Raw genomic sequence first — 22,789 nt, 5'->3', positions numbered from 1 at the left:
AACTTAGAACACCATACTACTGACACAGGGCACTGCATCACTCACTCATAGAACTGTCTTACTGACAGAGGGCATTTTGCCTCTCACAGCACTTAAAACTGTGGTCTGCATCAGTCCCTCAGAGTACTGAATTACATATAATAGGGGTTTGCCCCGCACTGCACTGTATCATTCACTTATTCTATGGGGTCTATAGTTATAGCTATGCCAATGATACTATCATAAAAGAGCAAAGTGGAAGTAAGTGCAAGAAACATTTGAAGGGTTATTTATGTTATTCTTTAGAATTTTAGCATTCTCTATTCTCAATCTAGATATAAAGGAGAGCTGGGAGCTGAATGATGTCTATGGGCAGAACTTTATTTTTACTAAACGGTCACATATGGTAATATTATGGTCAAGACGAAGCCAGTATTTTTCTTTATGGAACTCTGTATGATTTTGATTGGTTAGTCATTTGGTGAACTTGCCATATAATGCATTATGTGCCTTGGCAAATAAGCTAATAAGTGCCTTGGGAAAGAAGCCAATAAATATGCTTATTCTTTATCTGGAAAAATGTGTTAAAACACATGTGCCACCAGGGAATGAGACAGCAATCCAGCCCTCTCTATAATAAGTAATATTCAGATAATACATCTGTATGTATGCCTCTGGATACATAACAGCATCTGTTCGAAGGTAGAAGTCTGGTGGGCTCATGCACACTACGAATATGAAGCTCAGGATTAGTCAGAGAGGAATTCGCAGAAATATCCCATTTATCTCTTTTTTCAGTGGAATCTGTTGAAAAGCTCTATGCTTACCTCTGCAGTAAAATTCCACATGAAATAAGGACCGACTCTGTGTGGCATTGATTACATGTGAATTCAGCAAGGAATTTCCTCACTGTGCATGAACCCTTGGGCTATGTTCACACAATAATTCTGCATAGATTCCATTAGCAAAGTTCTCTGAACAGAATTACGGCAGAATTCTGTGATGTCTAAACACAGAATTCTGCCGAAATTCAAGCTCCTTTGACTTCAATGGGCTTTTGCCTCAGAATTCTGCAAAATTTAAGACTGGTCTTATATTTTTGCAGAAAGTAGAATTCCCCTGTGTATATGGGACAGCAGAATCCCAATAAAGTGAATGTACAGTAAATTAAGGCTGAATATCAAGCGGAATTCCGCATGGAAATTCCACCGTCTAAACATAGCCTAAGGGACTGTGAACATGGAATAGTCCCTATGGCACTCCACCTCTAGTATTTCTCTGTATACTTCAATAATACAGCATTCAATGGAGCATGCCACATATAAAAGTAAAAGCACATACTGTAAGTACGGTGTGACACAACAGTAATCCATAGACACTGTATTGCAGATCAATACAAAGCAGATTTATACCATGGACATGTACTTAGCTCCATGCTCACAATATCCAGAATAACACTTGGGAACCTTCACTATTATGTGTGGGAAGATTTGTCTCCTGTTCTTATACAATTTGCAACTCTCACTCAAGCCATTCCCATCATAAACGTCCACCACCCATACTCATGTGCTCTAGATGACAGACTTAAGTACACTTGTGATACACTCAGGAGAGCTCACAGAACCACTGCAGAGAGAACACATTTCTGTCATTCATAGGAACTTACCGAGAACTCCGTAACTACAATATCTGTAATGCTTCCAAGTACTGTCACAAAATCAAAGACATTCCAAGCATCACGGAAATAGTTCTAAAATAAAGAAAAAACAAAAAGACTTGAACGTGCAGTGTGACATGGCTGGAGTTCTTGTGGTCACTAGAAGTTGTCTGCCATTTTCCCCCTATAGGATATGTTGCTATGGAGCCCTCGTTCCCCTAGACATATCTGAGGAGAACAATGGGGGACATTAATTTATTTTAGGTGTAAGTAAAGCATTTTTCTACACTTTTTTTTATTTTTATGTGCAGGATCACCAAATGTATGAAATGGTCGCTGGGCATTTGATACATTTTGGCAGGTCACATTTTCTGAAATTTCAAATACACCAAAAAGCTAAGATAAGTCTGGGCTGGTATATTTTAGAGACTTTTTTGGTGGTTTTGTACCTTTTTGTGCCTTTTCACAAAAAAGTCTGAGTTGATAAATTCATTACCGCTGCATAAGACTTACCTTAACAGCTGGTCTGTACATACTTTTAAAAATAAAGTGTTAACTAAAAAGGCGCAAAAAATAGCCTGAGGTGCAGCGCTGCTCTAAATGTGAAACAAATCTACACACAAAAACAGCTCTAAAGACAATGATAAATGCCCCTTATGTTATTGGGTCCTGGGTTTGACTCTTACCAGGGCAAAATCTACATGGATTGTTAGTTTTCTATGGATACTCTGATTTCCCTCCAGACCCCCAAAAATTCCAGTATTTGGCCTTGGCTGCATAAGGAATTATCCCCAGTGTGTGTGTGAAATGGGAAAATAGTTTGCTTGTGATTGCAATCCGTGAACAGCGCTATTGAATATGTTGGCCCTATAAAATGACTGGTATTCTAAAATGAACATAAATATATATATATAGAGAGAGAAACTTACCAGAGCCCCAAAAGCCATGATCTTCAACAGACACTCCAGAGAGAATAGAGATGTGAAGACGATATTAAATGTTTTAAGGACTTGCTCATATGTGTTGGAATATCCATGAAACTAAAACAGAAAACTAGCATTGGAATAACCATATGTATAAGACTGTTCATAGTTTGTAATGATTTTTCCCAACCAATCAAATTCCTTTCCCACAGTCCCACTTTATTTTTTGGGGACAAGGGGGTTGTGGCTTGCCTCTGCAAAAGAAAAGTGGATTCATATTGCTTCTTTCATTTTTTAACCCCTTGGGGACGGAGTCCATTTTGACCCTAAGGAGGGGGGCATTTTTTGCAAATCTGACCTCTGTCACTTTATGCATTAATAACGCTAGGATGCTTTTACTTATTAATTTGATTCCGAGATTGTTTTTTCGTGACATATTCTACTTTATGTTTGTGGTAAATTTTGGTTGATACTTGCATCATTTCTTGGTGAAAAATTCAAAAATTTGATGAAAAAATTTAAAATTTTGCATTTTTCTAACTTTGAAGCTCTCTGCTTGTAAGGAAAACAGGCATTCCAAATAAATTATATATTGATTCACTTATACAATATGTCTACTTTATGTTTGCATCATAAAGTTGACATGTTTTTACTTTTGGAAGACATCAGAGGGCTTCAAAGTTCAGCAGCAATTTTCTAATTTTTCACAAAATCTTCAAAATCTGAATTTTTCAGGGACCAGTTCAGTTTGAAGTGGATTTGAAGGGCCTTCATATTAGAAATACCCCATTAATTACCCCATTATAAAAACTGCACCCCTCAAAGTATTCAAAATGACATTCAGAAAGTTTGTTAACCCTATAGGTGTTTCACAGGAATAGCAGCAAAGTGAAGGAGAAAATTCTAAATCTTCATTTTTTACACTCGCATGTTCTTTTAAACCCAGTTTTTGAATTTTTACAAGGGTTAATAGGAGAAAAAGCCCCCCAAAATTTGTAATCCAATTTCTCTCGAGTAAGGAAATACCTCATATGTGTATGTGAAGTGCTCAGCGAGCGCAGTAGAGGGCTCAGAAGGGAAGGACCCACACCTGTTTGACGACTTTTCGTAAAATTCTGATGTGTAAATGAAAAAAACTTTGCATTTTTTCCCCAAAATTTACCATTTTTACAAAGGGTAATGGGAGAAAATGCCCCCCAAAATTTGTAACTCCATCTCTTCTGAGTATGGAAATACCCCATGTTAGGACGTAAAATGCTCTGCGGGTGAACTACAATGCTCAGAAGAGGAGTCACATTTGGCTTTTGGAAAGCAAATTTTGCTGAAGTGGTTTTTGGGGGGCATGTCACATTTAGGAAGCCCCTATGGTGCCAGGAAAAAAAAAACACATGGCATACTATTTTGGAAACTACACCCCTCAGGGAACCTAACAAGGGGTACAGTGAGCCTTAACACCTCACAGGTGTTTGACGACTTTTTGTTAAAGTTGGATGTGTAAATGATTTTTTTTTCACAAAAATGCTGGTTTTCACCCAAATTTTTTATTTTTACAAGGGGTAATAAAAGAAAATGCCCCCCAAAGTTTGTAACCCCATCTCTTCTGAGTATGGCAATACCCCATTTGTGGACGTCAAGTGCACTGCGGGCGAACTACAATGCTCAGAAGAGAAGGAGTCACATTTGGCTTTTGGAAAGCAAATTTTGCTGAAATGGTTTTTGGGGGGCATGTTGCATTTAGGAAGCCCCAATAGTGCCAGAACAGCAAAAAAAAAAACACATGGCCTACTATTTTGGAAACTACACCCCTCAATGAACGTAACAAGGGGTACAGTGAGCCTTAACACCCCACAGGTGTTTGATGACTCTTTGTTAAAGTCGGATGTGTAAATGAAAAAAAAATGCCCCCCAAAATTTGTTACCCCATTTCTTCTGAATATGGAAATACCCCATGTGTGGACGTCAAGTGCTCTGTTGACGCACTACAATGCCCAGAAGAGGAGGAGCGCCATTGAGCTTTTAGAGAGAGAATTTGTTTGGAATAAAAGTCAGGGGCCATGTGCATTTACAAAGCCCACTGTGGTGCCAGAACAGTGGACCCCCCCCCCCCACATGTGACCCCATTTTGGAAACTACATCCCTCACAGAATTTAGGGGTACAGTGAGCATTTACACCCCACTGGCATTTGACAGATCTTTGGAACAGTGGGCTGTGCAACTGAAAAAGTACATTGTTCCAAAAATCTGGCAGACACCTGTGGGGCATAAATGCTTACTTTACCCCTTATTACATTCCGTGAGGGGTGTAGTTTCCAAAATGGGGTCACGTGTGTGTGGGGGGGTCCATTGTTCTGGCACTATGGGGGCTTTGTAAACACAATTTTTCTTTTCAAAATTCCAATGGCGCTCCCTCTCTTCTGAGCATTGTAGTGCACCCGCAGAGCACTTTATATCCACATATGGGGTATTTTAATACTCAGAAGAAATGGGGTTACAAATTTTGGGGGGCTTTTTTCCTATTTTCCCTTGTGAAAATGAAAAATTTTAGGTAACACCAGCATTTTAGTGAAAACATTTTTTTTCTTCATTTTCCCATCCAATTTTAACGAAAATTCGTCAAACACCTGTGGGGTGTTAAGGCTCACTATACCCATTGTTATGTTCCGTGAGGGGTGTAGTTTCCAAAATGGGATCACATGTGGGTATTTATTTTTTTGCGTTTATTTGAGAACCGTTGTAAAATCAGCCACCCCTGTGCACATCACCAATTTAGGCCTCAAATGTACATAGTACGCTCTCTCTCCTGAGCCCTGTTGTGCACCCGCAAAGGATTTTACGCCCACAAATGGGGTATTTCCGTACTCAGGAGAAATTGCGTTACAAAAATTGGGAGTCTTTTTTCCTTTTACCTCTTGTGAAAATAAAAAGTATGGGGCAACACCAGCATGTTAGTGTAAAATTTTTTATTTTTTTACACTGACAGGCTGGTGTAGACCCCAACTTTTCCTTTTCATAAGGGGTAAAAGGAGAAAAAGCCCCCCAAAATTTCTAACGCAATTGCTCCAGAGTATGGAATTACCCCATATGTGGCCCTAAACTGTTTCCTTGAAATACGACAGGGCTCTGAAGTGAGAGAGCTCCATGCGCATTTGAGGCCTAAATTAGGGATTGCATAGGGGTGGACATAGGGATATTCTATGCCAGTGATTCCCAAACAGGGTGCCTTCAGCTGTTGCTAAACTCCCAGCATGCCTGGACAGACAGTTGCTGTCCGGAAATGCTGGGAGTTGTTGTTTTGCAACAGCTGGAGGCTCCGTTTTGGAAACACTGCCGTACGATACGTTTTTCATTTTTATTGGGGGGGACAGTGTAAGGGGGTGTATATTTGTGTTTTACCCTTTATTATGTGTTAGTGTAGTGTACTGTAGTGTTTTTAGGATACATTCGTACTGGCCGCGGTTTACGGTGAGTTTTCCACTAGGAATATGCGCTCAAACTTGAAGCAGGAAATTCACTGTAAACCTGCCTGTGTGAATGTACCCTGTCCATGCTGGGAGTTGTAGTTTTGCAAGATCTAGAGGGCCAAAGTTTAGAGATCACTGCACAGTGATCTCCAAACTGCAGCCCTCCAACTGTTGCAAAACTACAAATCCCAGCATGCCCAAACAGCAAACAGCTGTCTGGGCATGCTGGGAGTTGTAGTTTTGCAACATCTGGAGGGCTACAGTTTAGAGACCACTTGTATAGTGGTCTCAAACTGTAACCCTCCAGATGTTGCTAGGCAACCTACCTGCTTCCGTAGTCTGCACCAGGGAGCAAGCCGCATGTCATGGCCCCCACTGCTACCGCCGCCGATCGTTGCCCGCTGCCGCCGCCGGTGGTAAGTCACCTACAGTTCCCCTGCTCTGCCCGGACTACTGTGGGTGGGCAGGACGGGGAACCAAACTTTAACCCCACCCCCGATCTGCTATTGGTAGGACGTTTCTGACCCACCAATAGCAGGGATAGGAGGCGTGGCACCCCTGCCACCTAACTCCTATCCCTTCAGAGGGACCGGGGGTGTCTTGTACACCCCCGATCCCCCTTATTTTCCGGGTCACCGGAGACCGGTATGACCCAGAATCGCCGCAAATCGCCGGGTCTCAGGACCCCCCTGGGCATTGGCACAGGATGCCGGCCAGTGATCGAAAATGCTGAGGGCCTACAGGTACTCCCTCCGTCCTTAAGTGATAAGATGCGAGGGCGTATCCATACGCCCTTCGTCCCCAACAAGTTAAATGGCGTCTGAAAAATGAAAGAAGCAATTTGATTGGTTGCTATGGGCACTTTTTCTCTGCACAAGTTTTCCTAAATCTCCCCCAGTTTATGTATCACCCACTGAAAGAAGGCAGCAAGTCTAAACCATATTAACTTCTGCTAGTTCTAGATGTGGATACCGATGGAATTTAGTGCTTTACTCCATCAGGCCAGTGAGCTTAAGGAAAAGGAGAATGTCGTGCCAATCACCCTCTCTTGCCTCAGCCCTTCCTTCTCCAAACTTGTATCCCACAACTGTGGCTCTAGGGCCCTCTAAAACAGAATCTAATGCAACCTTTTACTTTGTATAGGGGGTTAGGTACACAGACTGAAGCTAACATACAGGGGTGGATTTATTATTATTTTAGTAGTCTTAGAAGTCCCCCTGAAATTGAACAATTATGGTGGGGTTGCACTTTGCTGTCTATGGACACCTTTTCATTGCTAATGATGTGTACCATGAATTCCACTTACCTTCATCATCAGCACAATGGTGTTCAAGGCAATCAGAGCCATAATTGTATACTCAAAAGGGGGGGACACCACAAATTGCCACATTCGATACTGGAAACTTTGCTTGTTTTGTGGCATATGACGGGTAAGCGGCTTGGCACTTATAGCAAAATCAATACATGCTCTCTGTAAAAAAATAAAAATGAATAAAAAAATAAGAGAAAAGGTATTATCACAATTAGGTTTCATGCACATGTGTTATACTGGTCCATAATATGGCACTCTCAGGCTACATAGGGACCCAGAGTTTTTTCTGAACCATATCATTCTATTGTGACATACTTTATTACAATAGTATTTCAAGGATATTCTATTTGGACACTTTACTTCTACAAGAATATAGTGCCTCCAGGAGTCACATTAAATCCCCACAGGTTCACAGTACAGACCAGTGGAGACTTTATGTGTTGTACGGGATCCATGTATGAACCTATGAGCCCTCAAGAAGTTTACATTATATTGTTACGAAATGGCAAAAGTTACAATATAATTCTAGCATAAACAACTCATAAAACTTAAATTATTGTGCAATGTGATTTAAGCAGCAGCGTCGATTTCTATTGACTTCTACACAGTCCACTGGTTGTATTGTGCAGCTGTAATGTTATAGTCAGCTGGCACTTGTTCTGGACACTTTGCATGGCTCAGACTGTCATTCTTGGTTTCATAATGGTTACTTGACTTTTTAATGTCGCTCAGACTTTACCACAATGCAGCTTGAGAACCTATCCCTAAAATGCTTGGGCTGCCAGGACAAACATATTTACCTCATTCTTTTCCAGACTGTACTCCTCCATCATTTTATCCCCTTGCTCTTGGAATGTAATGATAATCAAGGCTACGAAAATGTTGACAAAGAAAAAAGGGAAAACCACAAAATATACGACATAAAAGATGGACATCTCCATGCGAAATCCAGGCCTGGGACCTTGGTCTTCATAGGTGGCATCCACAGAGTGCCTGAGTACACTGTGAAAATAAATGGGTAAGTGGACAAAGATAAGTGACTAAATCAAATATTCTTATCTGAACGTCAAACCAGAACTGGAAATGGATAAACAGTCATGCCTCGCTTCTTTATTGTGGCAAGCATCAGTAAGATCCCACACGGGGTCATCCAAGACCCCTGAATCTACAATACTAAATTGGCATCCAGTGTCCTCTATTTGCAATGGATGGCTACATATGAGCAGACACTACTATACATATTAGGCCATGTTCACACTACGGAATTCTCGCAGAATTCCACAAGCGGAATTCCGCGGTGTGAACTTAACATTAGTGTGAATGGGTCTCCGCGAGACCCGTTCACACTGCGGAATTTCCACAGCGCTGAAATTGTTCTGCACAAAGAAAGAACATGTTCATTCTTTGCACGGATTCCGCGAGCACTGCACAGCCGTCAATGGTGACGGCTCAGTGCCCCGCGGCCCTAGCGCTGACGCATCTCCGGTGGCGGTCACTAGGCAGAATCTCTGCTCGTGGAATTCAGCCCACGAGAATTCCGTAGTGTGAACATGGCCTTAAACTGACAATAAATAACAGTTTAGAAACAACTGGAGGCACCCGGGTTGGGAAACACTGCACTACACATTTGACAAATACAGTCATATTAACACATATATTCTCTTACTCTGGCCAACCCTCTCCTGTAGACACAGTGAAGAGGGTGAGCAATGCCCACAGTACATTGTCATAGTGGAATGCCCATTTCTTCCATTCACGCTTCTGTGCTTTGACTTCATTCTTCTCGTATACCAAATATTCCCCTCTGGAAGGAAAAAAAAGGATACAATAATTCATTAAATAAAGAAATGATTATTTACAGGCCCAAACCCATTTATATGAAATTTCCTAAACATCTCCATTGTTTAAGGAGCGCTCCTCAGTCACATGGTAGCACTGATGACTTTACATCTTATACAGTAGTGACCCACCTGCAGTCTCTCTGAAATTCTTTTGATTCATCTGTACAGTAGAAAAACTTTCCCTTAAAAAGCTGAACCGCCACCACAGCAAAGATAAACATGAAGAGCATATAAACAATCAAAATGTTCAGGACGTTCTTCAAGGAGTTCACCACACAGTCAAACACAGCCTGAAAGGTGAGAGACAATGCCATCAGGGTTATATCCATTAGGAAAGAAAAGCTTATTTATCTATGCTGGGTTTACAAAAAGAAGGCAAAAAGCTAAGTAGGCTCCATTGTCCACTATTTGTATATAGTTTTTCTATATATATTATATATATGATCTTAGAAACAATGGAAAATAATATTTCTATACAGTGCTAGCACAGGACTCCAAATTAGTGCCTCTATGGTATTGTTACATATTATATAAAACAAAGGCAAATAATCTTACCATATGTATTTAGGAGGGGAATTTATCAACTGACGTGCACCTGCAAATTGTGTGTTTTTATTTTGTGCATTGACTTGCTCCGAAATTATAATCTAATTGTCGTCTGTGCTATCTTTATAATTTTTCTTGTTGTGCGCTTTTAGGAGGCGGGGTTATCAGTTGCACTGGTCTTGTGCACTGACTTTATCACTTGTGCAAAAATAATTTTGGAACAAAATGTACTCCAGTGACCAGTTGGCTCAATGTATGAGCTATTTACCTTGTACTTTGCATGGGTTTCCTTTAATTTGTGCAAATTTATGTGATGTACGCAACATAATAAATTTTGCGTGGCAACTGGGAAAACCATACACTTGCTCAGCAGGTATTGCATTGTGCAAAAATCTGCATTCATCTGCATTCATTTTTCCCTAAGTGTATACATGTTATTATTATACAGTATCGACATAATGCTCATAGAGTGTGAGGAAATGGAGGCTCTAGGCCAGTGTTTTCAAACCAGTGTGCCCTCAGCTTTTGGTCAAAATAACTTTAAGCTGGCAAAAAAATCTGTTACATACCTGGAAGAAAAAAAATCTGCATGGGTGTTAAGGTAAGTGATATATTAGAAGACAAGCCCACAATTTACATGGAAGTTTCTGCTCCATACTCCTACTTTTATCATCAAGGATGAATCTTCCATTAATGTTTTTACATCCATCTGATAAAGTGTATGATCACCGCACTTACTGAAGAGACCTTAGGTTAAGTTACATACACAATACTAACCTTTAGTTTGGGCAGTCGCTTAATGGTTTTCAAAGGCCTCAAGACACGGAGGACACGCAGAGATTTGATGGTGCTAATGTCCTTTCCTTTACTTCCACCTCTGTTGTGAGACCGAAAAAGAAAAGGAAAACGAAAAGAGGAGGAAGAGGCAGAAGTAGTCAGGAGAAGGAAAGATTGTGAAGAAGTGGATCACCAAGAACGAAGAATTAACATTAGAGAAAGAAAATTAAGAAGCAAAGAAGGAAAAGTTCGGACGTCAAGGAAGAAGATGGAGACAGAGATGAGCATGGGACATGACCGTGCATGGAAGAGAAATGAAACGTAGTCGGAAACATGCAGGCAGACCAGATACAAATATCAGAGAGTAGAAATTTTAGATTGAGCAGAGATATTAAAGATAAGAAAATTTAGATAGAAAGGAAAGAAGAAAAAGAAAAAAAATAAGAGAGAACTGTTAGTGGAGCCGGGTATTCAAACTCCTTGGTGCATAAATGTCAAATGCCCTGGAGAATTTACGATCTGTTTTGATATCACACCCTCTCCTCTGAGACTTGAATTTACAGTGCTAAATGAAATGCAGAAACCCCTGAGTGTCACAATTGTGGGAGTTATTACCCTTTTTCTCCACAGGAGGTTTTTGTCCTCCCTGAGCTCGCCTTAGGACACCTGCATCACAGTTTGATAGGTGTAGCGTCTTCACTAACACACTACACAACCTGATATTACAGAGGAGCTGTCAAGGGACTAGTGTGATCCTGCGATAATGCACTGAGGGACTGTGAAAGAATTACTATACAATGCAGGGCCTACACTGAGAAATGGAGACGTGTGGGCAAAAGTGGTGAAAAAGACAGATAAGAGAAAGAGAGAGGACAAAATGAACATTACCGCTGGTTACTCCTATAGGAGGCAGCCAGTGTGGGAAGAGAGGGAATTAATCACACACACATGGATACATAGACAAAACACCACAAACAACTTCAAAAACAACAAGGATTTCAACACTTTGGCAATAGCCACTCATGCTTTTCTAATCCAAACCTCTTCCCACTGCCGATAAGTAACAGTGTGACATGCATATAGTGTCTACATAACTCTAAAACAACAACATAAGGGTCCAGAATACAGTTCACACAGTGTAATTAGTGAATTTTTTTCTTTCTATTCAAAATAAGGAGTAGAAAAGTGGCATACGGTAATTATTTTCTTTATGATGTTTAAGATCCAGTCCTAGCATTGCCTAACAACACAAAAAAGCATGAAAAACTTCCTTAGACTGCATTTTATGAACACAGTCTTAAAACTGGGACTTTGACATGTTCTAGGAATATGCCAAAAGTGTTTATCTTTCGGGGGTCTGAGTGCTTAAAACCCAACCGATGAAGAATGAGCAGGGAGAGAGTCAGGAAGCTGTCTAAGAGACCCAACTTATTACCAACACGAGTATGGAGAAGTGCGCGCTTAGTGAGTTCTATTCAGTCTCTGTAAGTCAGTCCAGGTCACTTGACACAGAGACTGAATAGAACTCGCAAAGCGCGCACTTGTCCATACTCGTGTTTGTAATAAGTCAGGATCGGAACACTCTGACCCAAACCAATAAAAAAATGTCATATGTCTCTTTGACGTATCATACAATTTTTCAGATGACAGGTACACATTTTACATCATTGTTCTACATAAATCTATGTCATGTAAATTTGTAAATAACTTGCTTTATATACTGTGTAATAATTTTTGCTTCCATAAGGAACGACATTTATCATAAGTACAAAATTGTAAACTCAGTGGCCACTTTATTAGGTCTGCCTGTGTAGGACTGTATTTTGTCCTCAGAACAGCCTTTATTCTTTAGGCTGTGGATCCAACCAGGTGCTGGAAATATTTTAACCAGATTATGGCCTATGTTGATTTTATCATTATGTTATTGCAGTAGACGTTTCAAGCACATATTTATGCAGATTATCTGTTCCACCATATCACAGACATTTTATATTTGATTGTGATCTGGTTATTTGTGAAATCAGCTCTAAATTTCCTATGACGTGGTGTGTTAAGTGGTGGGTCATAGTAGCCATTAGAAATTGTGTGGACCATGTTTTGTACATGGTCTAGTATTAATCCCTTTCATGTTGCCTGAATCACAAGTTATTGGGGCCGTCCCCAGTGGCTCATTGGGACATTAGCAGCAGTCAGGTCTAAACAACAAATTAACCTCTTGACCATGGCTAATGTAATGTCCCAGTACAGGACATGGTCCTGCACTACACTTAGGCCCTCTCAGGTTGAATCCCTCAGTGACCTGGGGGCTCTCCTGCAGTGTCTCCCCTGCTGTTACTTTAATGTTATTTATTGTGCCATATGTATAGTCAGTATACTAAAGTATAGACAATATAAAGGACTAATGTAATTGTCTAAAGGACCTGTGAGATTTTACATGATATGTTCAAATGATGTTATCACATGTTACCCAGAGAGCACCAGCTTAACACATGACCCCCATCTTGGCCTATGGGCTTCTAGTACAGCCCCCCTTTAAAAGGAAGAGAGGTGCTGCAATCTTCCTCTTTTGCTCTCTTTCTGAGGAACAGTGGAGTCCAGATGTCTCAGTGCTAGTGTCCAGCTACCTGAAAGGCCTCAAATCTACAGTCATTCCAGCAAGTCAAGTCTATATCTGCTGTCACTATCTACAGTCCAGTCAAGCCTAAAGTCAATTCTCTAAAGTCTATGTCACGATTCGGCTTCCAGGTAGTGGATCCTCTGTGTCAGCGAGGGATTGGCGTGGACCGTGCTAGTGGACCGGTTCTAAGAGGCTACTGGTTTTCACCAGAGCCCGCCGCAAAGCGGGATGGTCTTGCTGCGGCAGTAGCAACCAGGTCGTATCCACTAGCAACGGCTCTACCTCGCTGACTGCTGAGAAGGCGTGGGACAGAAGGACTAGGCAGAGGCAAGGTCAGACGTAGCAGAAGGTCGGGGGCAGGCGGCAAGGTTCGTAGTCAGGATGGGTAGCAGAAGTTCAGGTACACAGGTTTTGGACACACTAAACGCTTTCACTGGCACAAGGCAACAAGATCCGGCAAGGGAGTGCATGGGAGGAGGTCAGATATAGTCAGGGAGCAGATGGAAGCCAATTAAGCTAATTGGGCCAGGCACCAATCATTGGTGCACTGGCCCTTTAAGTCTCAGAGAGCTGGCGCGCGCGCGCCCTAGAGAGCGGAGCCGCGCGCGCCAGCACATGACAGCAGGGGACCGGGACGGGTAAGTGACCTGGGATGCGATTCGCGAGCGGGCGCGTCCCGCTGTGCGAATCGCATCCCCGACGGCCATGACAGTGCAGCGCTCCCGGTCAGCGGGACTGACCGGGGAGCTGCAGGGAGAAAGACGCCGTGAGCGCTCCGGGGAGGAGCGGGGACCCGGAGCGCTAGGCGTAACAGTACCCCCCCCTTAGGTCTCCCCTTTTTTTTTGTCCGGTGACTGCCTCCCCTGGGATGAGGACACCGGGACAGAATGGATGGTTCCCTCAACGGCAGGCAGTACAGCAGGAGTAGGAATGGGGAGGGGGGGCAGAGGGTGAAGCTTGGCACGGGGCAGGGAGACACCAGGACGGGGGCCATGGGGAGGCACAGAGGCTTGCCTGACGGGACTGGGAGGGGGGGAGAGGCACTTCCTGTGGCAGGCAGAGTCCCAGTTCCTGATCTCCCCGGTGGTCCAATCAATGGTGGGGGAATGAAGCCGGAGCCAAGGCAGACCGAGGAGGACCTCAGAGGTACAGTTGGGGAGAATGAAGAACTCAATCCTCTCAAGGTGGGGTCCAATAGACATGAGGAGGGGCTCTGTGCGGTAACGCACGGTGCAGTCCAATCTGGCTCCGTTGACCGCGGAAATGTAGAGCGGCTTGACGAGACGGGTCACCGGGATGCTGAATTTATTAACAAACGACTCCAAAATAAAATTTCCAGAGGCACCGGAGTCCAAGCAGGCCACGGCTGAGAGGGAGGAGTTGGCTGAAGAAGAAATCCGCACGGGTACCGTGAGACGTGGAGGAGCAGACTTGGAACCAAGAGACGCCACACCCACGTGAGCTGGGTGCGTGCGTGCGTTTCCCAGGCGTGGAGGACGGATAGGGCAATCCACCAAGAAATGCTCGGTACTGGCACAGTAAAGACAGAGATTTTCTTCTCTACGGCGATTCCTCTCTTCCTGGGTCAGGCGAGACCGATCCACTTGCATGGCCTCCTCGGCGGGAGGCCCAGGCGAAGACTGCAAAGGATGCTGTGGGAGAGGTGCCCAGAGATCTAAGTCTTTTTCCTGGCGGAGCTCTTGGTGTCGCTCAGAAAAACGCATGTCAATGCGGGTAGCCAAATGGATGAGTTCTTGGAGGTTGGCAGGAATCTCTCGTGCGGCCAGCACATCCTTGATGCGACTGGATAGGCCTTTTTTAAAGGTCGCGCAGAGAGCCTCATTATTCCAGGATAGTTCAGAAGCAAAAGTACGGAATTGTATGGCGTACTCGCCAACGGAAGAATTACCCTGGACCAGGTTCAACAGGGCAGTCTCGGCAGAAGAAGCTCGGGCTGGCTCCTCGAAGACACTCCGGAGTTCAGCGAAGAAGGCCTGGACTGTGGCTGTGGCAGGATCATTGCGGTCCCAGAGCGGTGTGGCCCAAGACAAGGCCTTTCCTGAAAGAAGGCTCACTACAAACGCCACCTTAGACCGTTCTGAAGGAAACAAGTCCGACAACATCTCCATATGCAGGGAACACTGAGACAAAAATCCACGGCAGAGTTTAGAGTCCCCATCAAATTTGTCCGGCAGGGACAAGCGGAGGTTAGGAGCGGCCACTCGCTGCGGAGGAGGTGCAGGAGCTGGCGGAGGAAATGGTTGCTGCTGTAGCAGAAGCAGAAGTTGCTGTAACATGGCGGTCAACTGCGACAGCTGCTGTCCTTGTTGGGCAATCTGCTGCGATTGCTGAGCGACCACCGTGGGAAGATCAGCGAGACTTGGCAGCGGCGCCTCAGCGGGATCCATGGCCGGATCTACTGTCACGATTCGGCTTCCAGGTAGTGGATCCTCTGTGTCAGCGAGGGATTGGCGTGGACCGTGCTAGTGGACCGGTTCTAAGAGGCTACTGGTTTTCACCAGAGCCCGCCGCAAAGCGGGATGGTCTTGCTGCGGCAGTAGCAACCAGGTCGTATCCACTAGCAACGGCTCTACCTCGCTGACTGCTGAGAAGGCGTGGGACAGAAGGACTAGGCAGAGGCAAGGTCAGACGTAGCAGAAGGTCGGGGGCAGGCGGCAAGGTTCGTAGTCAGGATGGGTAGCAGAAGTTCAGGTACACAGGTTTTGGACACACTAAACGCTTTCACTGGCACAAGGCAACAAGATCCGGCAAGGGAGTGCATGGGAGGAGGTCAGATATAGTCGGGGAGCAGATGGAAGCCAATTAAGCTAATTGGGCCAGGCACCAATCATTGGTGCACTGGCCCTTTAAGTCTCAGAGAGCTGGCGCGCGCGCGCCCTAGAGAGCGGAGCCGCGCGCGCCAGCACATGACAGCAGGGGACCGGGACGGGTAAGTGACCTGGGATGCGATTCGCGAGCGGGCGCGTCTCGCTGTGCGAATCGCATCCCCGACGGCCATGACAGTGCAGCGCTCCCGGTCAGCGGGACTGACCGGGGAGCTGCAGGGAGAAAGACGCCGTGAGCGCTCCGGGGAGGAGCGGGGACCCGGAGCGCTAGGCGTAACAGTCTATTAAAGGTACAATTAGTCCCAGCTAGCTGCGAGGTCCTTTTGTGTTCTTGGCCACCTCTCTGGGATTATGGCCTAGCTGTAGAGACTATAACAACTGTCTGACCTCAGTAAAGCCTCCGTTAAACCATAACCTGGTCGTGGACTCTCATTTCACTGCCTAGCCATTGGGATAGCGGAGATATCGTTTGGGTGGTTCCCGATACCCAAAAAACGCTCTGGCATCACGAAAATTAGGAGTAATAACACCTTTCCCCTGGGGTTAATATCATCTGCCCCATCCACCTACACCCTTCACACCCCGTGGTCACACCACAACTTTGGCGTCACCACACTAACTCCTTTATGCATTACTTTCATGCATTCCTGCTACCTAAGAAAGTGTCCACTGAGTATTAATTAAAAATCCTAATATTGGAACTCACATGACAGGTGCAATGAGGTCTGGTGGTGGAAGATGGCAGGACCCCAAATACATAGCAGATTTTTTGCAACACCTCATAGGTTGGTGGTGTACATGCTACATGTTCTGCGTTTGATTTGATACCTATCTATTTAGCTTTATATATTTATTTATATTTATAGCATGTGTCAATTCTAGTCTGAAAATAGGTATTTTTGGTAAGGAGCTGGATAGTCACAAGCCACTGCATTATTCAGTGAATGTACACGGCTGCTATGCAATGTAAATTAGCCAGAGACTGAATTGCATGTGATCTCCTTCTGCGAGGATGTGCCTCACTCTAGTCTTTGTTTTGTAATCAGTGAATATTGTTTAAATGAATTCCGAGCTCATCCCCAGCACTACTGTGAATGGAATAAGGAGAAGTGACAGGATATTGGTAAACATGGCCTTCCTCTGCTGAGGTTATACAAGATAACAGAAGTCCCCTATTTCAGTACTGGACCATTCTACAAGCAGTAGAACTTCTTATGCGCTAACTTGTTGGCCCAGCACCTGTTACCCCTCATTATCTTTTATTGGGGTTTGGACCAAACTGGTGGAGATTTGTTAGGCTGTGTTCACACGATGCATCTTTAGCACATTTTCCCCATGATTTGACTGTGATTTTGTCAAAATCATTGCACAAATGGTGCAATTTATGCAAAACCTTAACATTGTGGTGCCTGCAGAAAGAGGTGCACCCCCTGTATTGAGTCTTCATGGAGCCACCCTCCAGTTGGACCAATCTCTATTGACTGCACTGCAGCATCAAGGACTACTTCTATTTTATTTATAACCCTTATCTGCAAACCTTTATCAACAATTTGTATAATATGATATCATTTTCTCCCAGGACCATCTTTAAAGCACAAGTTCCAAATGGCTTTTGTTATTAAATAAGTTGTTTCCAGAGGAAAAACATGCAACTCATCATTATTATTATTAAGGCTGAATTTACTCAGAACAGTGTTCTCCATCCAGGATGCCTCCAGGTGTTTCAAAAATACAACTCCAAGCATGCCAATGCAGTCTTTGGCTATCCAGGCATGCTGGGAGTTGTAGTTTTGCTAGCACACCCTGGTTGGGAAACACTGACACAGAGACTAAGGGTAAGGCCACACAGTGCGTCACAAAATTGTGCAGTTAAGCATGTGGGTATGGTTATAGGGCAGTGTTTTCTGAACAGCGTGTCTCCAGCTGTTGCAAAACTACAACTCCCAGCATGCTGGGAGTTGTAGTTTTGCAACAGCTGGAGACACACTCTTTGGAAAACATTGTTGTAGAGTTTTACTTACCCTTAACATTAAAATTGGACATGTTGCAGCCACCTTTAAGACGCTCCATGTGACCAAAAAGATAGATGTCCTTCTAATAAATTATCAATATGTTGGATTTACAGCTATAAAGATGCTGGGGTCAATCATTCTGCTCACTTACACTTGGTAAGTTTTGCTATAGTCAAAGGGATTATTCACAAGTCACAGTTATGTTGTGGGTTTTTGTTAGGGGATTTTCTCAAATCTTGGAAACTCACAGCAAAAAAACAAACACAAAAAAACATGGCTGCAATTTGTGATAAATCCAAACAATGTCAGTCACCCAAGACCTGGGTACTCCGGGAGGGTTTTTTTTTTTTCTTTTTTAATCAACTGGTGCCAGAAAGTTAAACAGATTTGTAAATGACTTATATTTAGAAATCTTAATCCTTCCAGTACTTACCAGCTGCTGTATGCTCCAAAGGAAGTTCTTTTCTTTTTGAATTTCTTTTCTGTCTGGCCACAGTGCTCTCTGCTGACACCTCTGTCCAGGTCAGGAACTGTCCAGAGCAGGGTAGGGTGGCTATGGGAATTTGCTCCTGTTCTGGACAGTTCCTGACATTAACAGAGGTGTCAGAAGAGAGCACTGTGGTCAGACAGAAAAGAAATTCAAAAAGAAAAGAACTTCTTGTGGAGCATACAGCAGTTTATAAGTACTGGAAGGATTAAGATTTTCAAATAGAAGTAATTTACAAATCTGTTTAACTTTCTAGTACCAGTTGATTTAAAAAATAAAATAGTTTTCCACCGGAGTACCCCTTTAAGTCAAAATGCATCTTTACAGTAAGGAAGAAATAATCATAAGCATAACTAGACATGGCATTATCTTTAGTCTAAATGTTGCTAGATAAGTTAAGAACACTCTACAATATTATTAAAGTTAATATGAGATGTAAAGCAGATTGGTTACTCACGAGAATGCAAACGCCACAAGAGCACCACAAACGACAATGAAATCAAGAATATTCCACAGATCTCTGAAGTATGCTCCTTGGTGCAGAATGAGGCCCAGATCCACCATCTAAGTAAAGTAAATGGGAAAGATTGTAAAATCTTTGTGAGATTAAATACTTCAAGCATTTAATTTATTAAGCCTGTACACAAATGTCCATGGACAACTATGTCGGATGGAGTAGTAGGTAACAAACAGGGGACAGAAAAGCTGAGTAACACATCCCTGCGGAACAGACTACACATTTGCTTCTGGCCTGTTACTATGGAGATACATAAGTTTGCATAGGAGCTGCAGATGGTAGGATATTTCTTTATTAATACTTTTTTACAAAGTTGCTGAAAAATGTCCCCCTGAAAAAGTACATTGCCCTTTCCCAATGTCCCTGTAGTAGTGAGTAATGGGGAGCCAGTTGGGCATACAGAACATTGAATATTCCACAAGTATAAAAAGAGGAGAACTTAAATCTATCTTATGTGTTCAGTCAATAATGGAAGAATAATTATTAGAGGGGTCTGATTTAGAAAAAAAAAAGTAATTTTTTTGTGTACAATTTGTATATTTTTGGGTGAAAAAATGCTGTCTTTTTCCTGCAGCTATTGCCTGTGTGTTTCTATGCAGAGAAAGAATACAGGAAGTGTGAGCGGGACAAGCAGGGCTCTGTGCAGGCTACCAAATTGTCAATCAGCCTGCTGTGTGAGCTGGGGGCATGTCAAAGAGCCTTAGTGTACAGAACCTTGCTTGTCCTCAGTGTACAGAGCCATGCTTGTCCTCAGTGTACAGAGCCCTGCTTGTCCTCAGTGTACAGAGCCCTGTTTGTCCTCAGTGCACAGAGCCCTGCTTGTCTTCAGTGTACAGAGCCCTGCTTGTCCTCAGTGTACAGAGCCCTGCCTGTCCTCAGTGTACAGATCCCTGCTTGTCCTCAGTGCACAGAGCCCTTCTTGTCCTCAGTGCACAGAGCCCTGCTTGTCCTCAGTGTACAGAGCCCTGCTTGTCCTCAGTGTACAGAGCCCTGCTTGTCCTCAGTGTACAGAGCCCTGCCTGTCCTCAGTGTACAGAGCCCTGCCTGTCCTCAGTGTACAGAGCCCTGCCTGTCCTCAGTGTACAGAGCCCTGCCTGTCCTCAGTGTACAGATCCCTGCTTGTCCTCACTGCACAAAGCCCTGCTTGTCCTCAGTGTACAGAGCCCTGCCTGTCCTCACTGCACAAAGCCCTGCTTGTCCTCCGTGTACAGAGCCCTGCGTGTCCTCAGTGTACAGAGCCCTGCTTGTCCTCAGTGTACAGAGCCCTGCCTGTCCTCAGTGTACAGAGCCCTGCCTGTCCTCAGTGTACAGATCCCTGCTTGTCCTCACTGCACAAAGCCCTGCTTGTCCTCAGTGTACAGAGCCCTGCCTGTCCTCACTGCACAAAGCCCTGCTTGTCCTCACTGCACAAAGCCCTGCTTGTCCTCAGTGTACAGAGCCCTGCCTGTCCTCACTGCACAAAGCCCTGCTTGTCCTCCGTATACAGAGCCCTGCGTGTCCTCAGTGTACAGAGCCCTGCGTGTCCTCAGTGTACAGAGCCCTGCTTGTCCTCAGTGTACAGAACCCTGCTTGTCTTCAGTGCACAGAGCCATGCTTGTCCTCCGTGTACAGAGCCCTGCTTGTTCTCAGTGTACAGAGCCCTGCCTGTCCTCAGTGTACAGATCCCTGCTTGTCCTCAGTGCACAGAGCCCTGCTTGTCCTCAGTGCACAGAGCCCTGCTTGTCTTCAGTGCACAGAGCCCTGCTTGTCCTCAGTGTACAGAGCCCTGCTTGTCCTCAGTGTACAGAGCCCTGCCTGTCCTCATTGTACAGAGCCCTGCCTGTCCTCAGTGTACAGATCCCTGCTTGTCCTCACTGCACAAAGCCCTGCTTGTCCTCAGTGTACAGAGCCCTGCCTGTCCTCAGTGTACAGATCCCTGCTTGTCCTCACTGCACAAAGCCCTGCTTGTCCTCAGTGTACAGAGCCCTGCCTGTACTCAGTGTACAGAGCCCTTCCTGTCCTCAGTGTACAGATCCCTGCTTGTCCTCACTGCACAAAGCCCTGCTTGTCCTCCGTGTACAGAGCCCTGTGTGTCCTCAGTGTACAGAGCCCTGCTTGTCCTCAGTGTACAGAGCCCTGCCTGTCCTCAGTGTACAGAGCCCTGCCTGTCCTCAGTGTACAGATCCCTGCTTGTCCTCACTGCACAAAGCCCTGCTTGTCCTCAGTGTACAGAGCCCTGCCTGTCCTCACTGCACAAAGCCCTGCTTGTCCTCACTGCACAAAGCCCTGCTTGTCCTCAGTGTACAGAGCCCTGCCTGTCCTCACTGCACAAAGCCCTGCTTGTCTTCCGTATACAGAGCCCTGCGTGTCCTCAGTGTACAGAGCCCTGCGTGTCCTCAGTGTACAGAGCCCTGCTTGTCCTCAGTGTACAGAACCCTGCTTGTCTTCAGTGCACAGAGCCATGCTTGTCCTCCGTGTACAGAGCCCTGCTTGTCCTCAGTGTACAGAGCCCTGCCTGTCCTCAGTGTACAGAGCCCTGATTGTCCTCAGTGCACAGAGCCCTGCTTGTCCTCAGTGCACAGAGCCCTGCTTGTCTTCAGTGCACAGAGCCCTGCTTGTCCTCAGTGTACAGAGCCCTGCTTGTCCTCAGTGTACAGAGCCCTGCCTGTCCTCATTGTACAGAGCCCTGCCTGTCCTCAGTGTACAGATCCCTGCTTGTCCTCACTGCACAAAGCCCTGCTTGTCCTCAGTGTACAGAGCCCTGCCTGTCCTCAGTGTACAGATCCCTGCTTGTCCTCACTGCACAAAGCCCTGCTTGTCCTCAGTGTACAGAGCCCTGCCTGTACTCAGTGTACAGAGCCCTTCCTGTCCTCAGTGTACAGATCCCTGCTTGTCCTCACTGCACAAAGCCCTGCTTGTCCTCCGTGTACAGAGCCCTGTGTGTCCTCAGTGTACAGAGCCCTGCTTATCCTCAGTGTACAGAGCCCTGCCTGTCCTTAGTGTACAGAGCCCTGCCTTTCTTCAGTGTACAGATCCCTTTTTGTCATCACTGCACAAAGCCCTGCGTGTCCTCAGTGTACAGAGCCCTGCGTGTCCTCAGTGTACAGAGCCCTGCTTGTCCTCAGTGTACAGAACCCTGCTTGTCTTCAGTGCACAGAGCCATGCTTGTCCTCCGTGTACAGAGCCCTGCTTGTCCTCAGTGTACAGAGCCCTGCCTGTCCTCAGTGTACAGAGCCCTGATTGTCCTCAGTGCACAGAGCCCTGCTTGTCCTCAGTGCACAGAGCCCTGCTTGTCTTCAGTGCACAGAGCCCTGCTTGTCCTCAGTGTACAGAGCCCTGCTTGTCCTCAGTGTACAGAGCCCTGCCTGTCCTCATTGTACAGAGCCCTGCCTGTCCTCAGTGTACAGATCCCTGCTTGTCCTCACTGCACAAAGCCCTGCTTGTCCTCAGTGTACAGAGCCCTGCCTGTCCTCAGTGTACAGATCCCTGCTTGTCCTCACTGCACAAAGCCCTGCTTGTCCTCAGTGTACAGAGCCCTGCCTGTACTCAGTGTACAGAGCCCTTCCTGTCCTCAGTGTACAGATCCCTGCTTGTCCTCACTGCACAAAGCCCTGCTTGTCCTCCGTGTACAGAGCCCTGTGTGTCCTCAGTGTACAGAGCCCTGCTTATCCTCAGTGTACAGAGCCCTGCCTGTCCTTAGTGTACAGAGCCCTGCCTTTCTTCAGTGTACAGATCCCTTTTTGTCATCACTGCACAAAGCCCTGCGTGTCCTCAGTGTACAGAGCCCTGCGTGTCCTCAGTGTATAGAGCCCTGCTTGTCCTCAGTGTACAGAGA

The 22,789-nt window shown here is 45.0% G+C and overlaps 2 protein-coding genes across 16 annotated transcripts in view; one reads left to right on the top strand and one right to left on the bottom strand.

Annotated features, from left to right (window-relative positions):
- LOC130367694 (surfeit locus protein 4-like) overlaps positions 1-22,789 on the top strand; it is a 644,664-nt gene that overhangs the window by 316,788 nt on the left and 305,087 nt on the right. For all 8 annotated transcript variants that reach the window (XM_056570310.1, XM_056570304.1, XM_056570309.1 and 5 more), the window contains one exon: positions 8,148-8,350. The gene's annotated coding sequence lies outside the window, so the exon portion shown is untranslated. The remainder of the gene's footprint in view (positions 1-8,147; positions 8,351-22,789) is intronic.
- CACNA1A (calcium voltage-gated channel subunit alpha1 A) overlaps positions 1-22,789 on the bottom strand; it is a 358,458-nt gene that overhangs the window by 146,301 nt on the left and 189,368 nt on the right. For all 8 annotated transcript variants that reach the window (XM_056570294.1, XM_056570295.1, XM_056570298.1 and 5 more), the window contains 8 exons: positions 18,916-19,022; positions 10,497-10,596; positions 9,303-9,463; positions 8,999-9,136; positions 8,133-8,334; positions 7,327-7,491; positions 2,566-2,676; positions 1,646-1,729 (listed from right to left, as the gene is read on the bottom strand). In XM_056570294.1, the coding sequence (XP_056426269.1) occupies positions 1,646-1,729; positions 2,566-2,676; positions 7,327-7,491; positions 8,133-8,334; positions 8,999-9,136; positions 9,303-9,463; positions 10,497-10,596; positions 18,916-19,022 (1,068 nt within the window). The remainder of the gene's footprint in view (positions 1-1,645; positions 1,730-2,565; positions 2,677-7,326; positions 7,492-8,132; positions 8,335-8,998; positions 9,137-9,302; positions 9,464-10,496; positions 10,597-18,915; positions 19,023-22,789) is intronic.

Source organism: Hyla sarda, chromosome 4 (genome assembly GCF_029499605.1).
Source record: "Hyla sarda isolate aHylSar1 chromosome 4, aHylSar1.hap1, whole genome shotgun sequence".
Lineage (NCBI taxonomy): Eukaryota > Metazoa > Chordata > Amphibia > Anura > Hylidae > Hyla > Hyla sarda.
The sequence above is the reverse complement of the archived record's forward strand: the minus strand, read 5'-3'. Positions and strand labels throughout refer to the sequence as shown.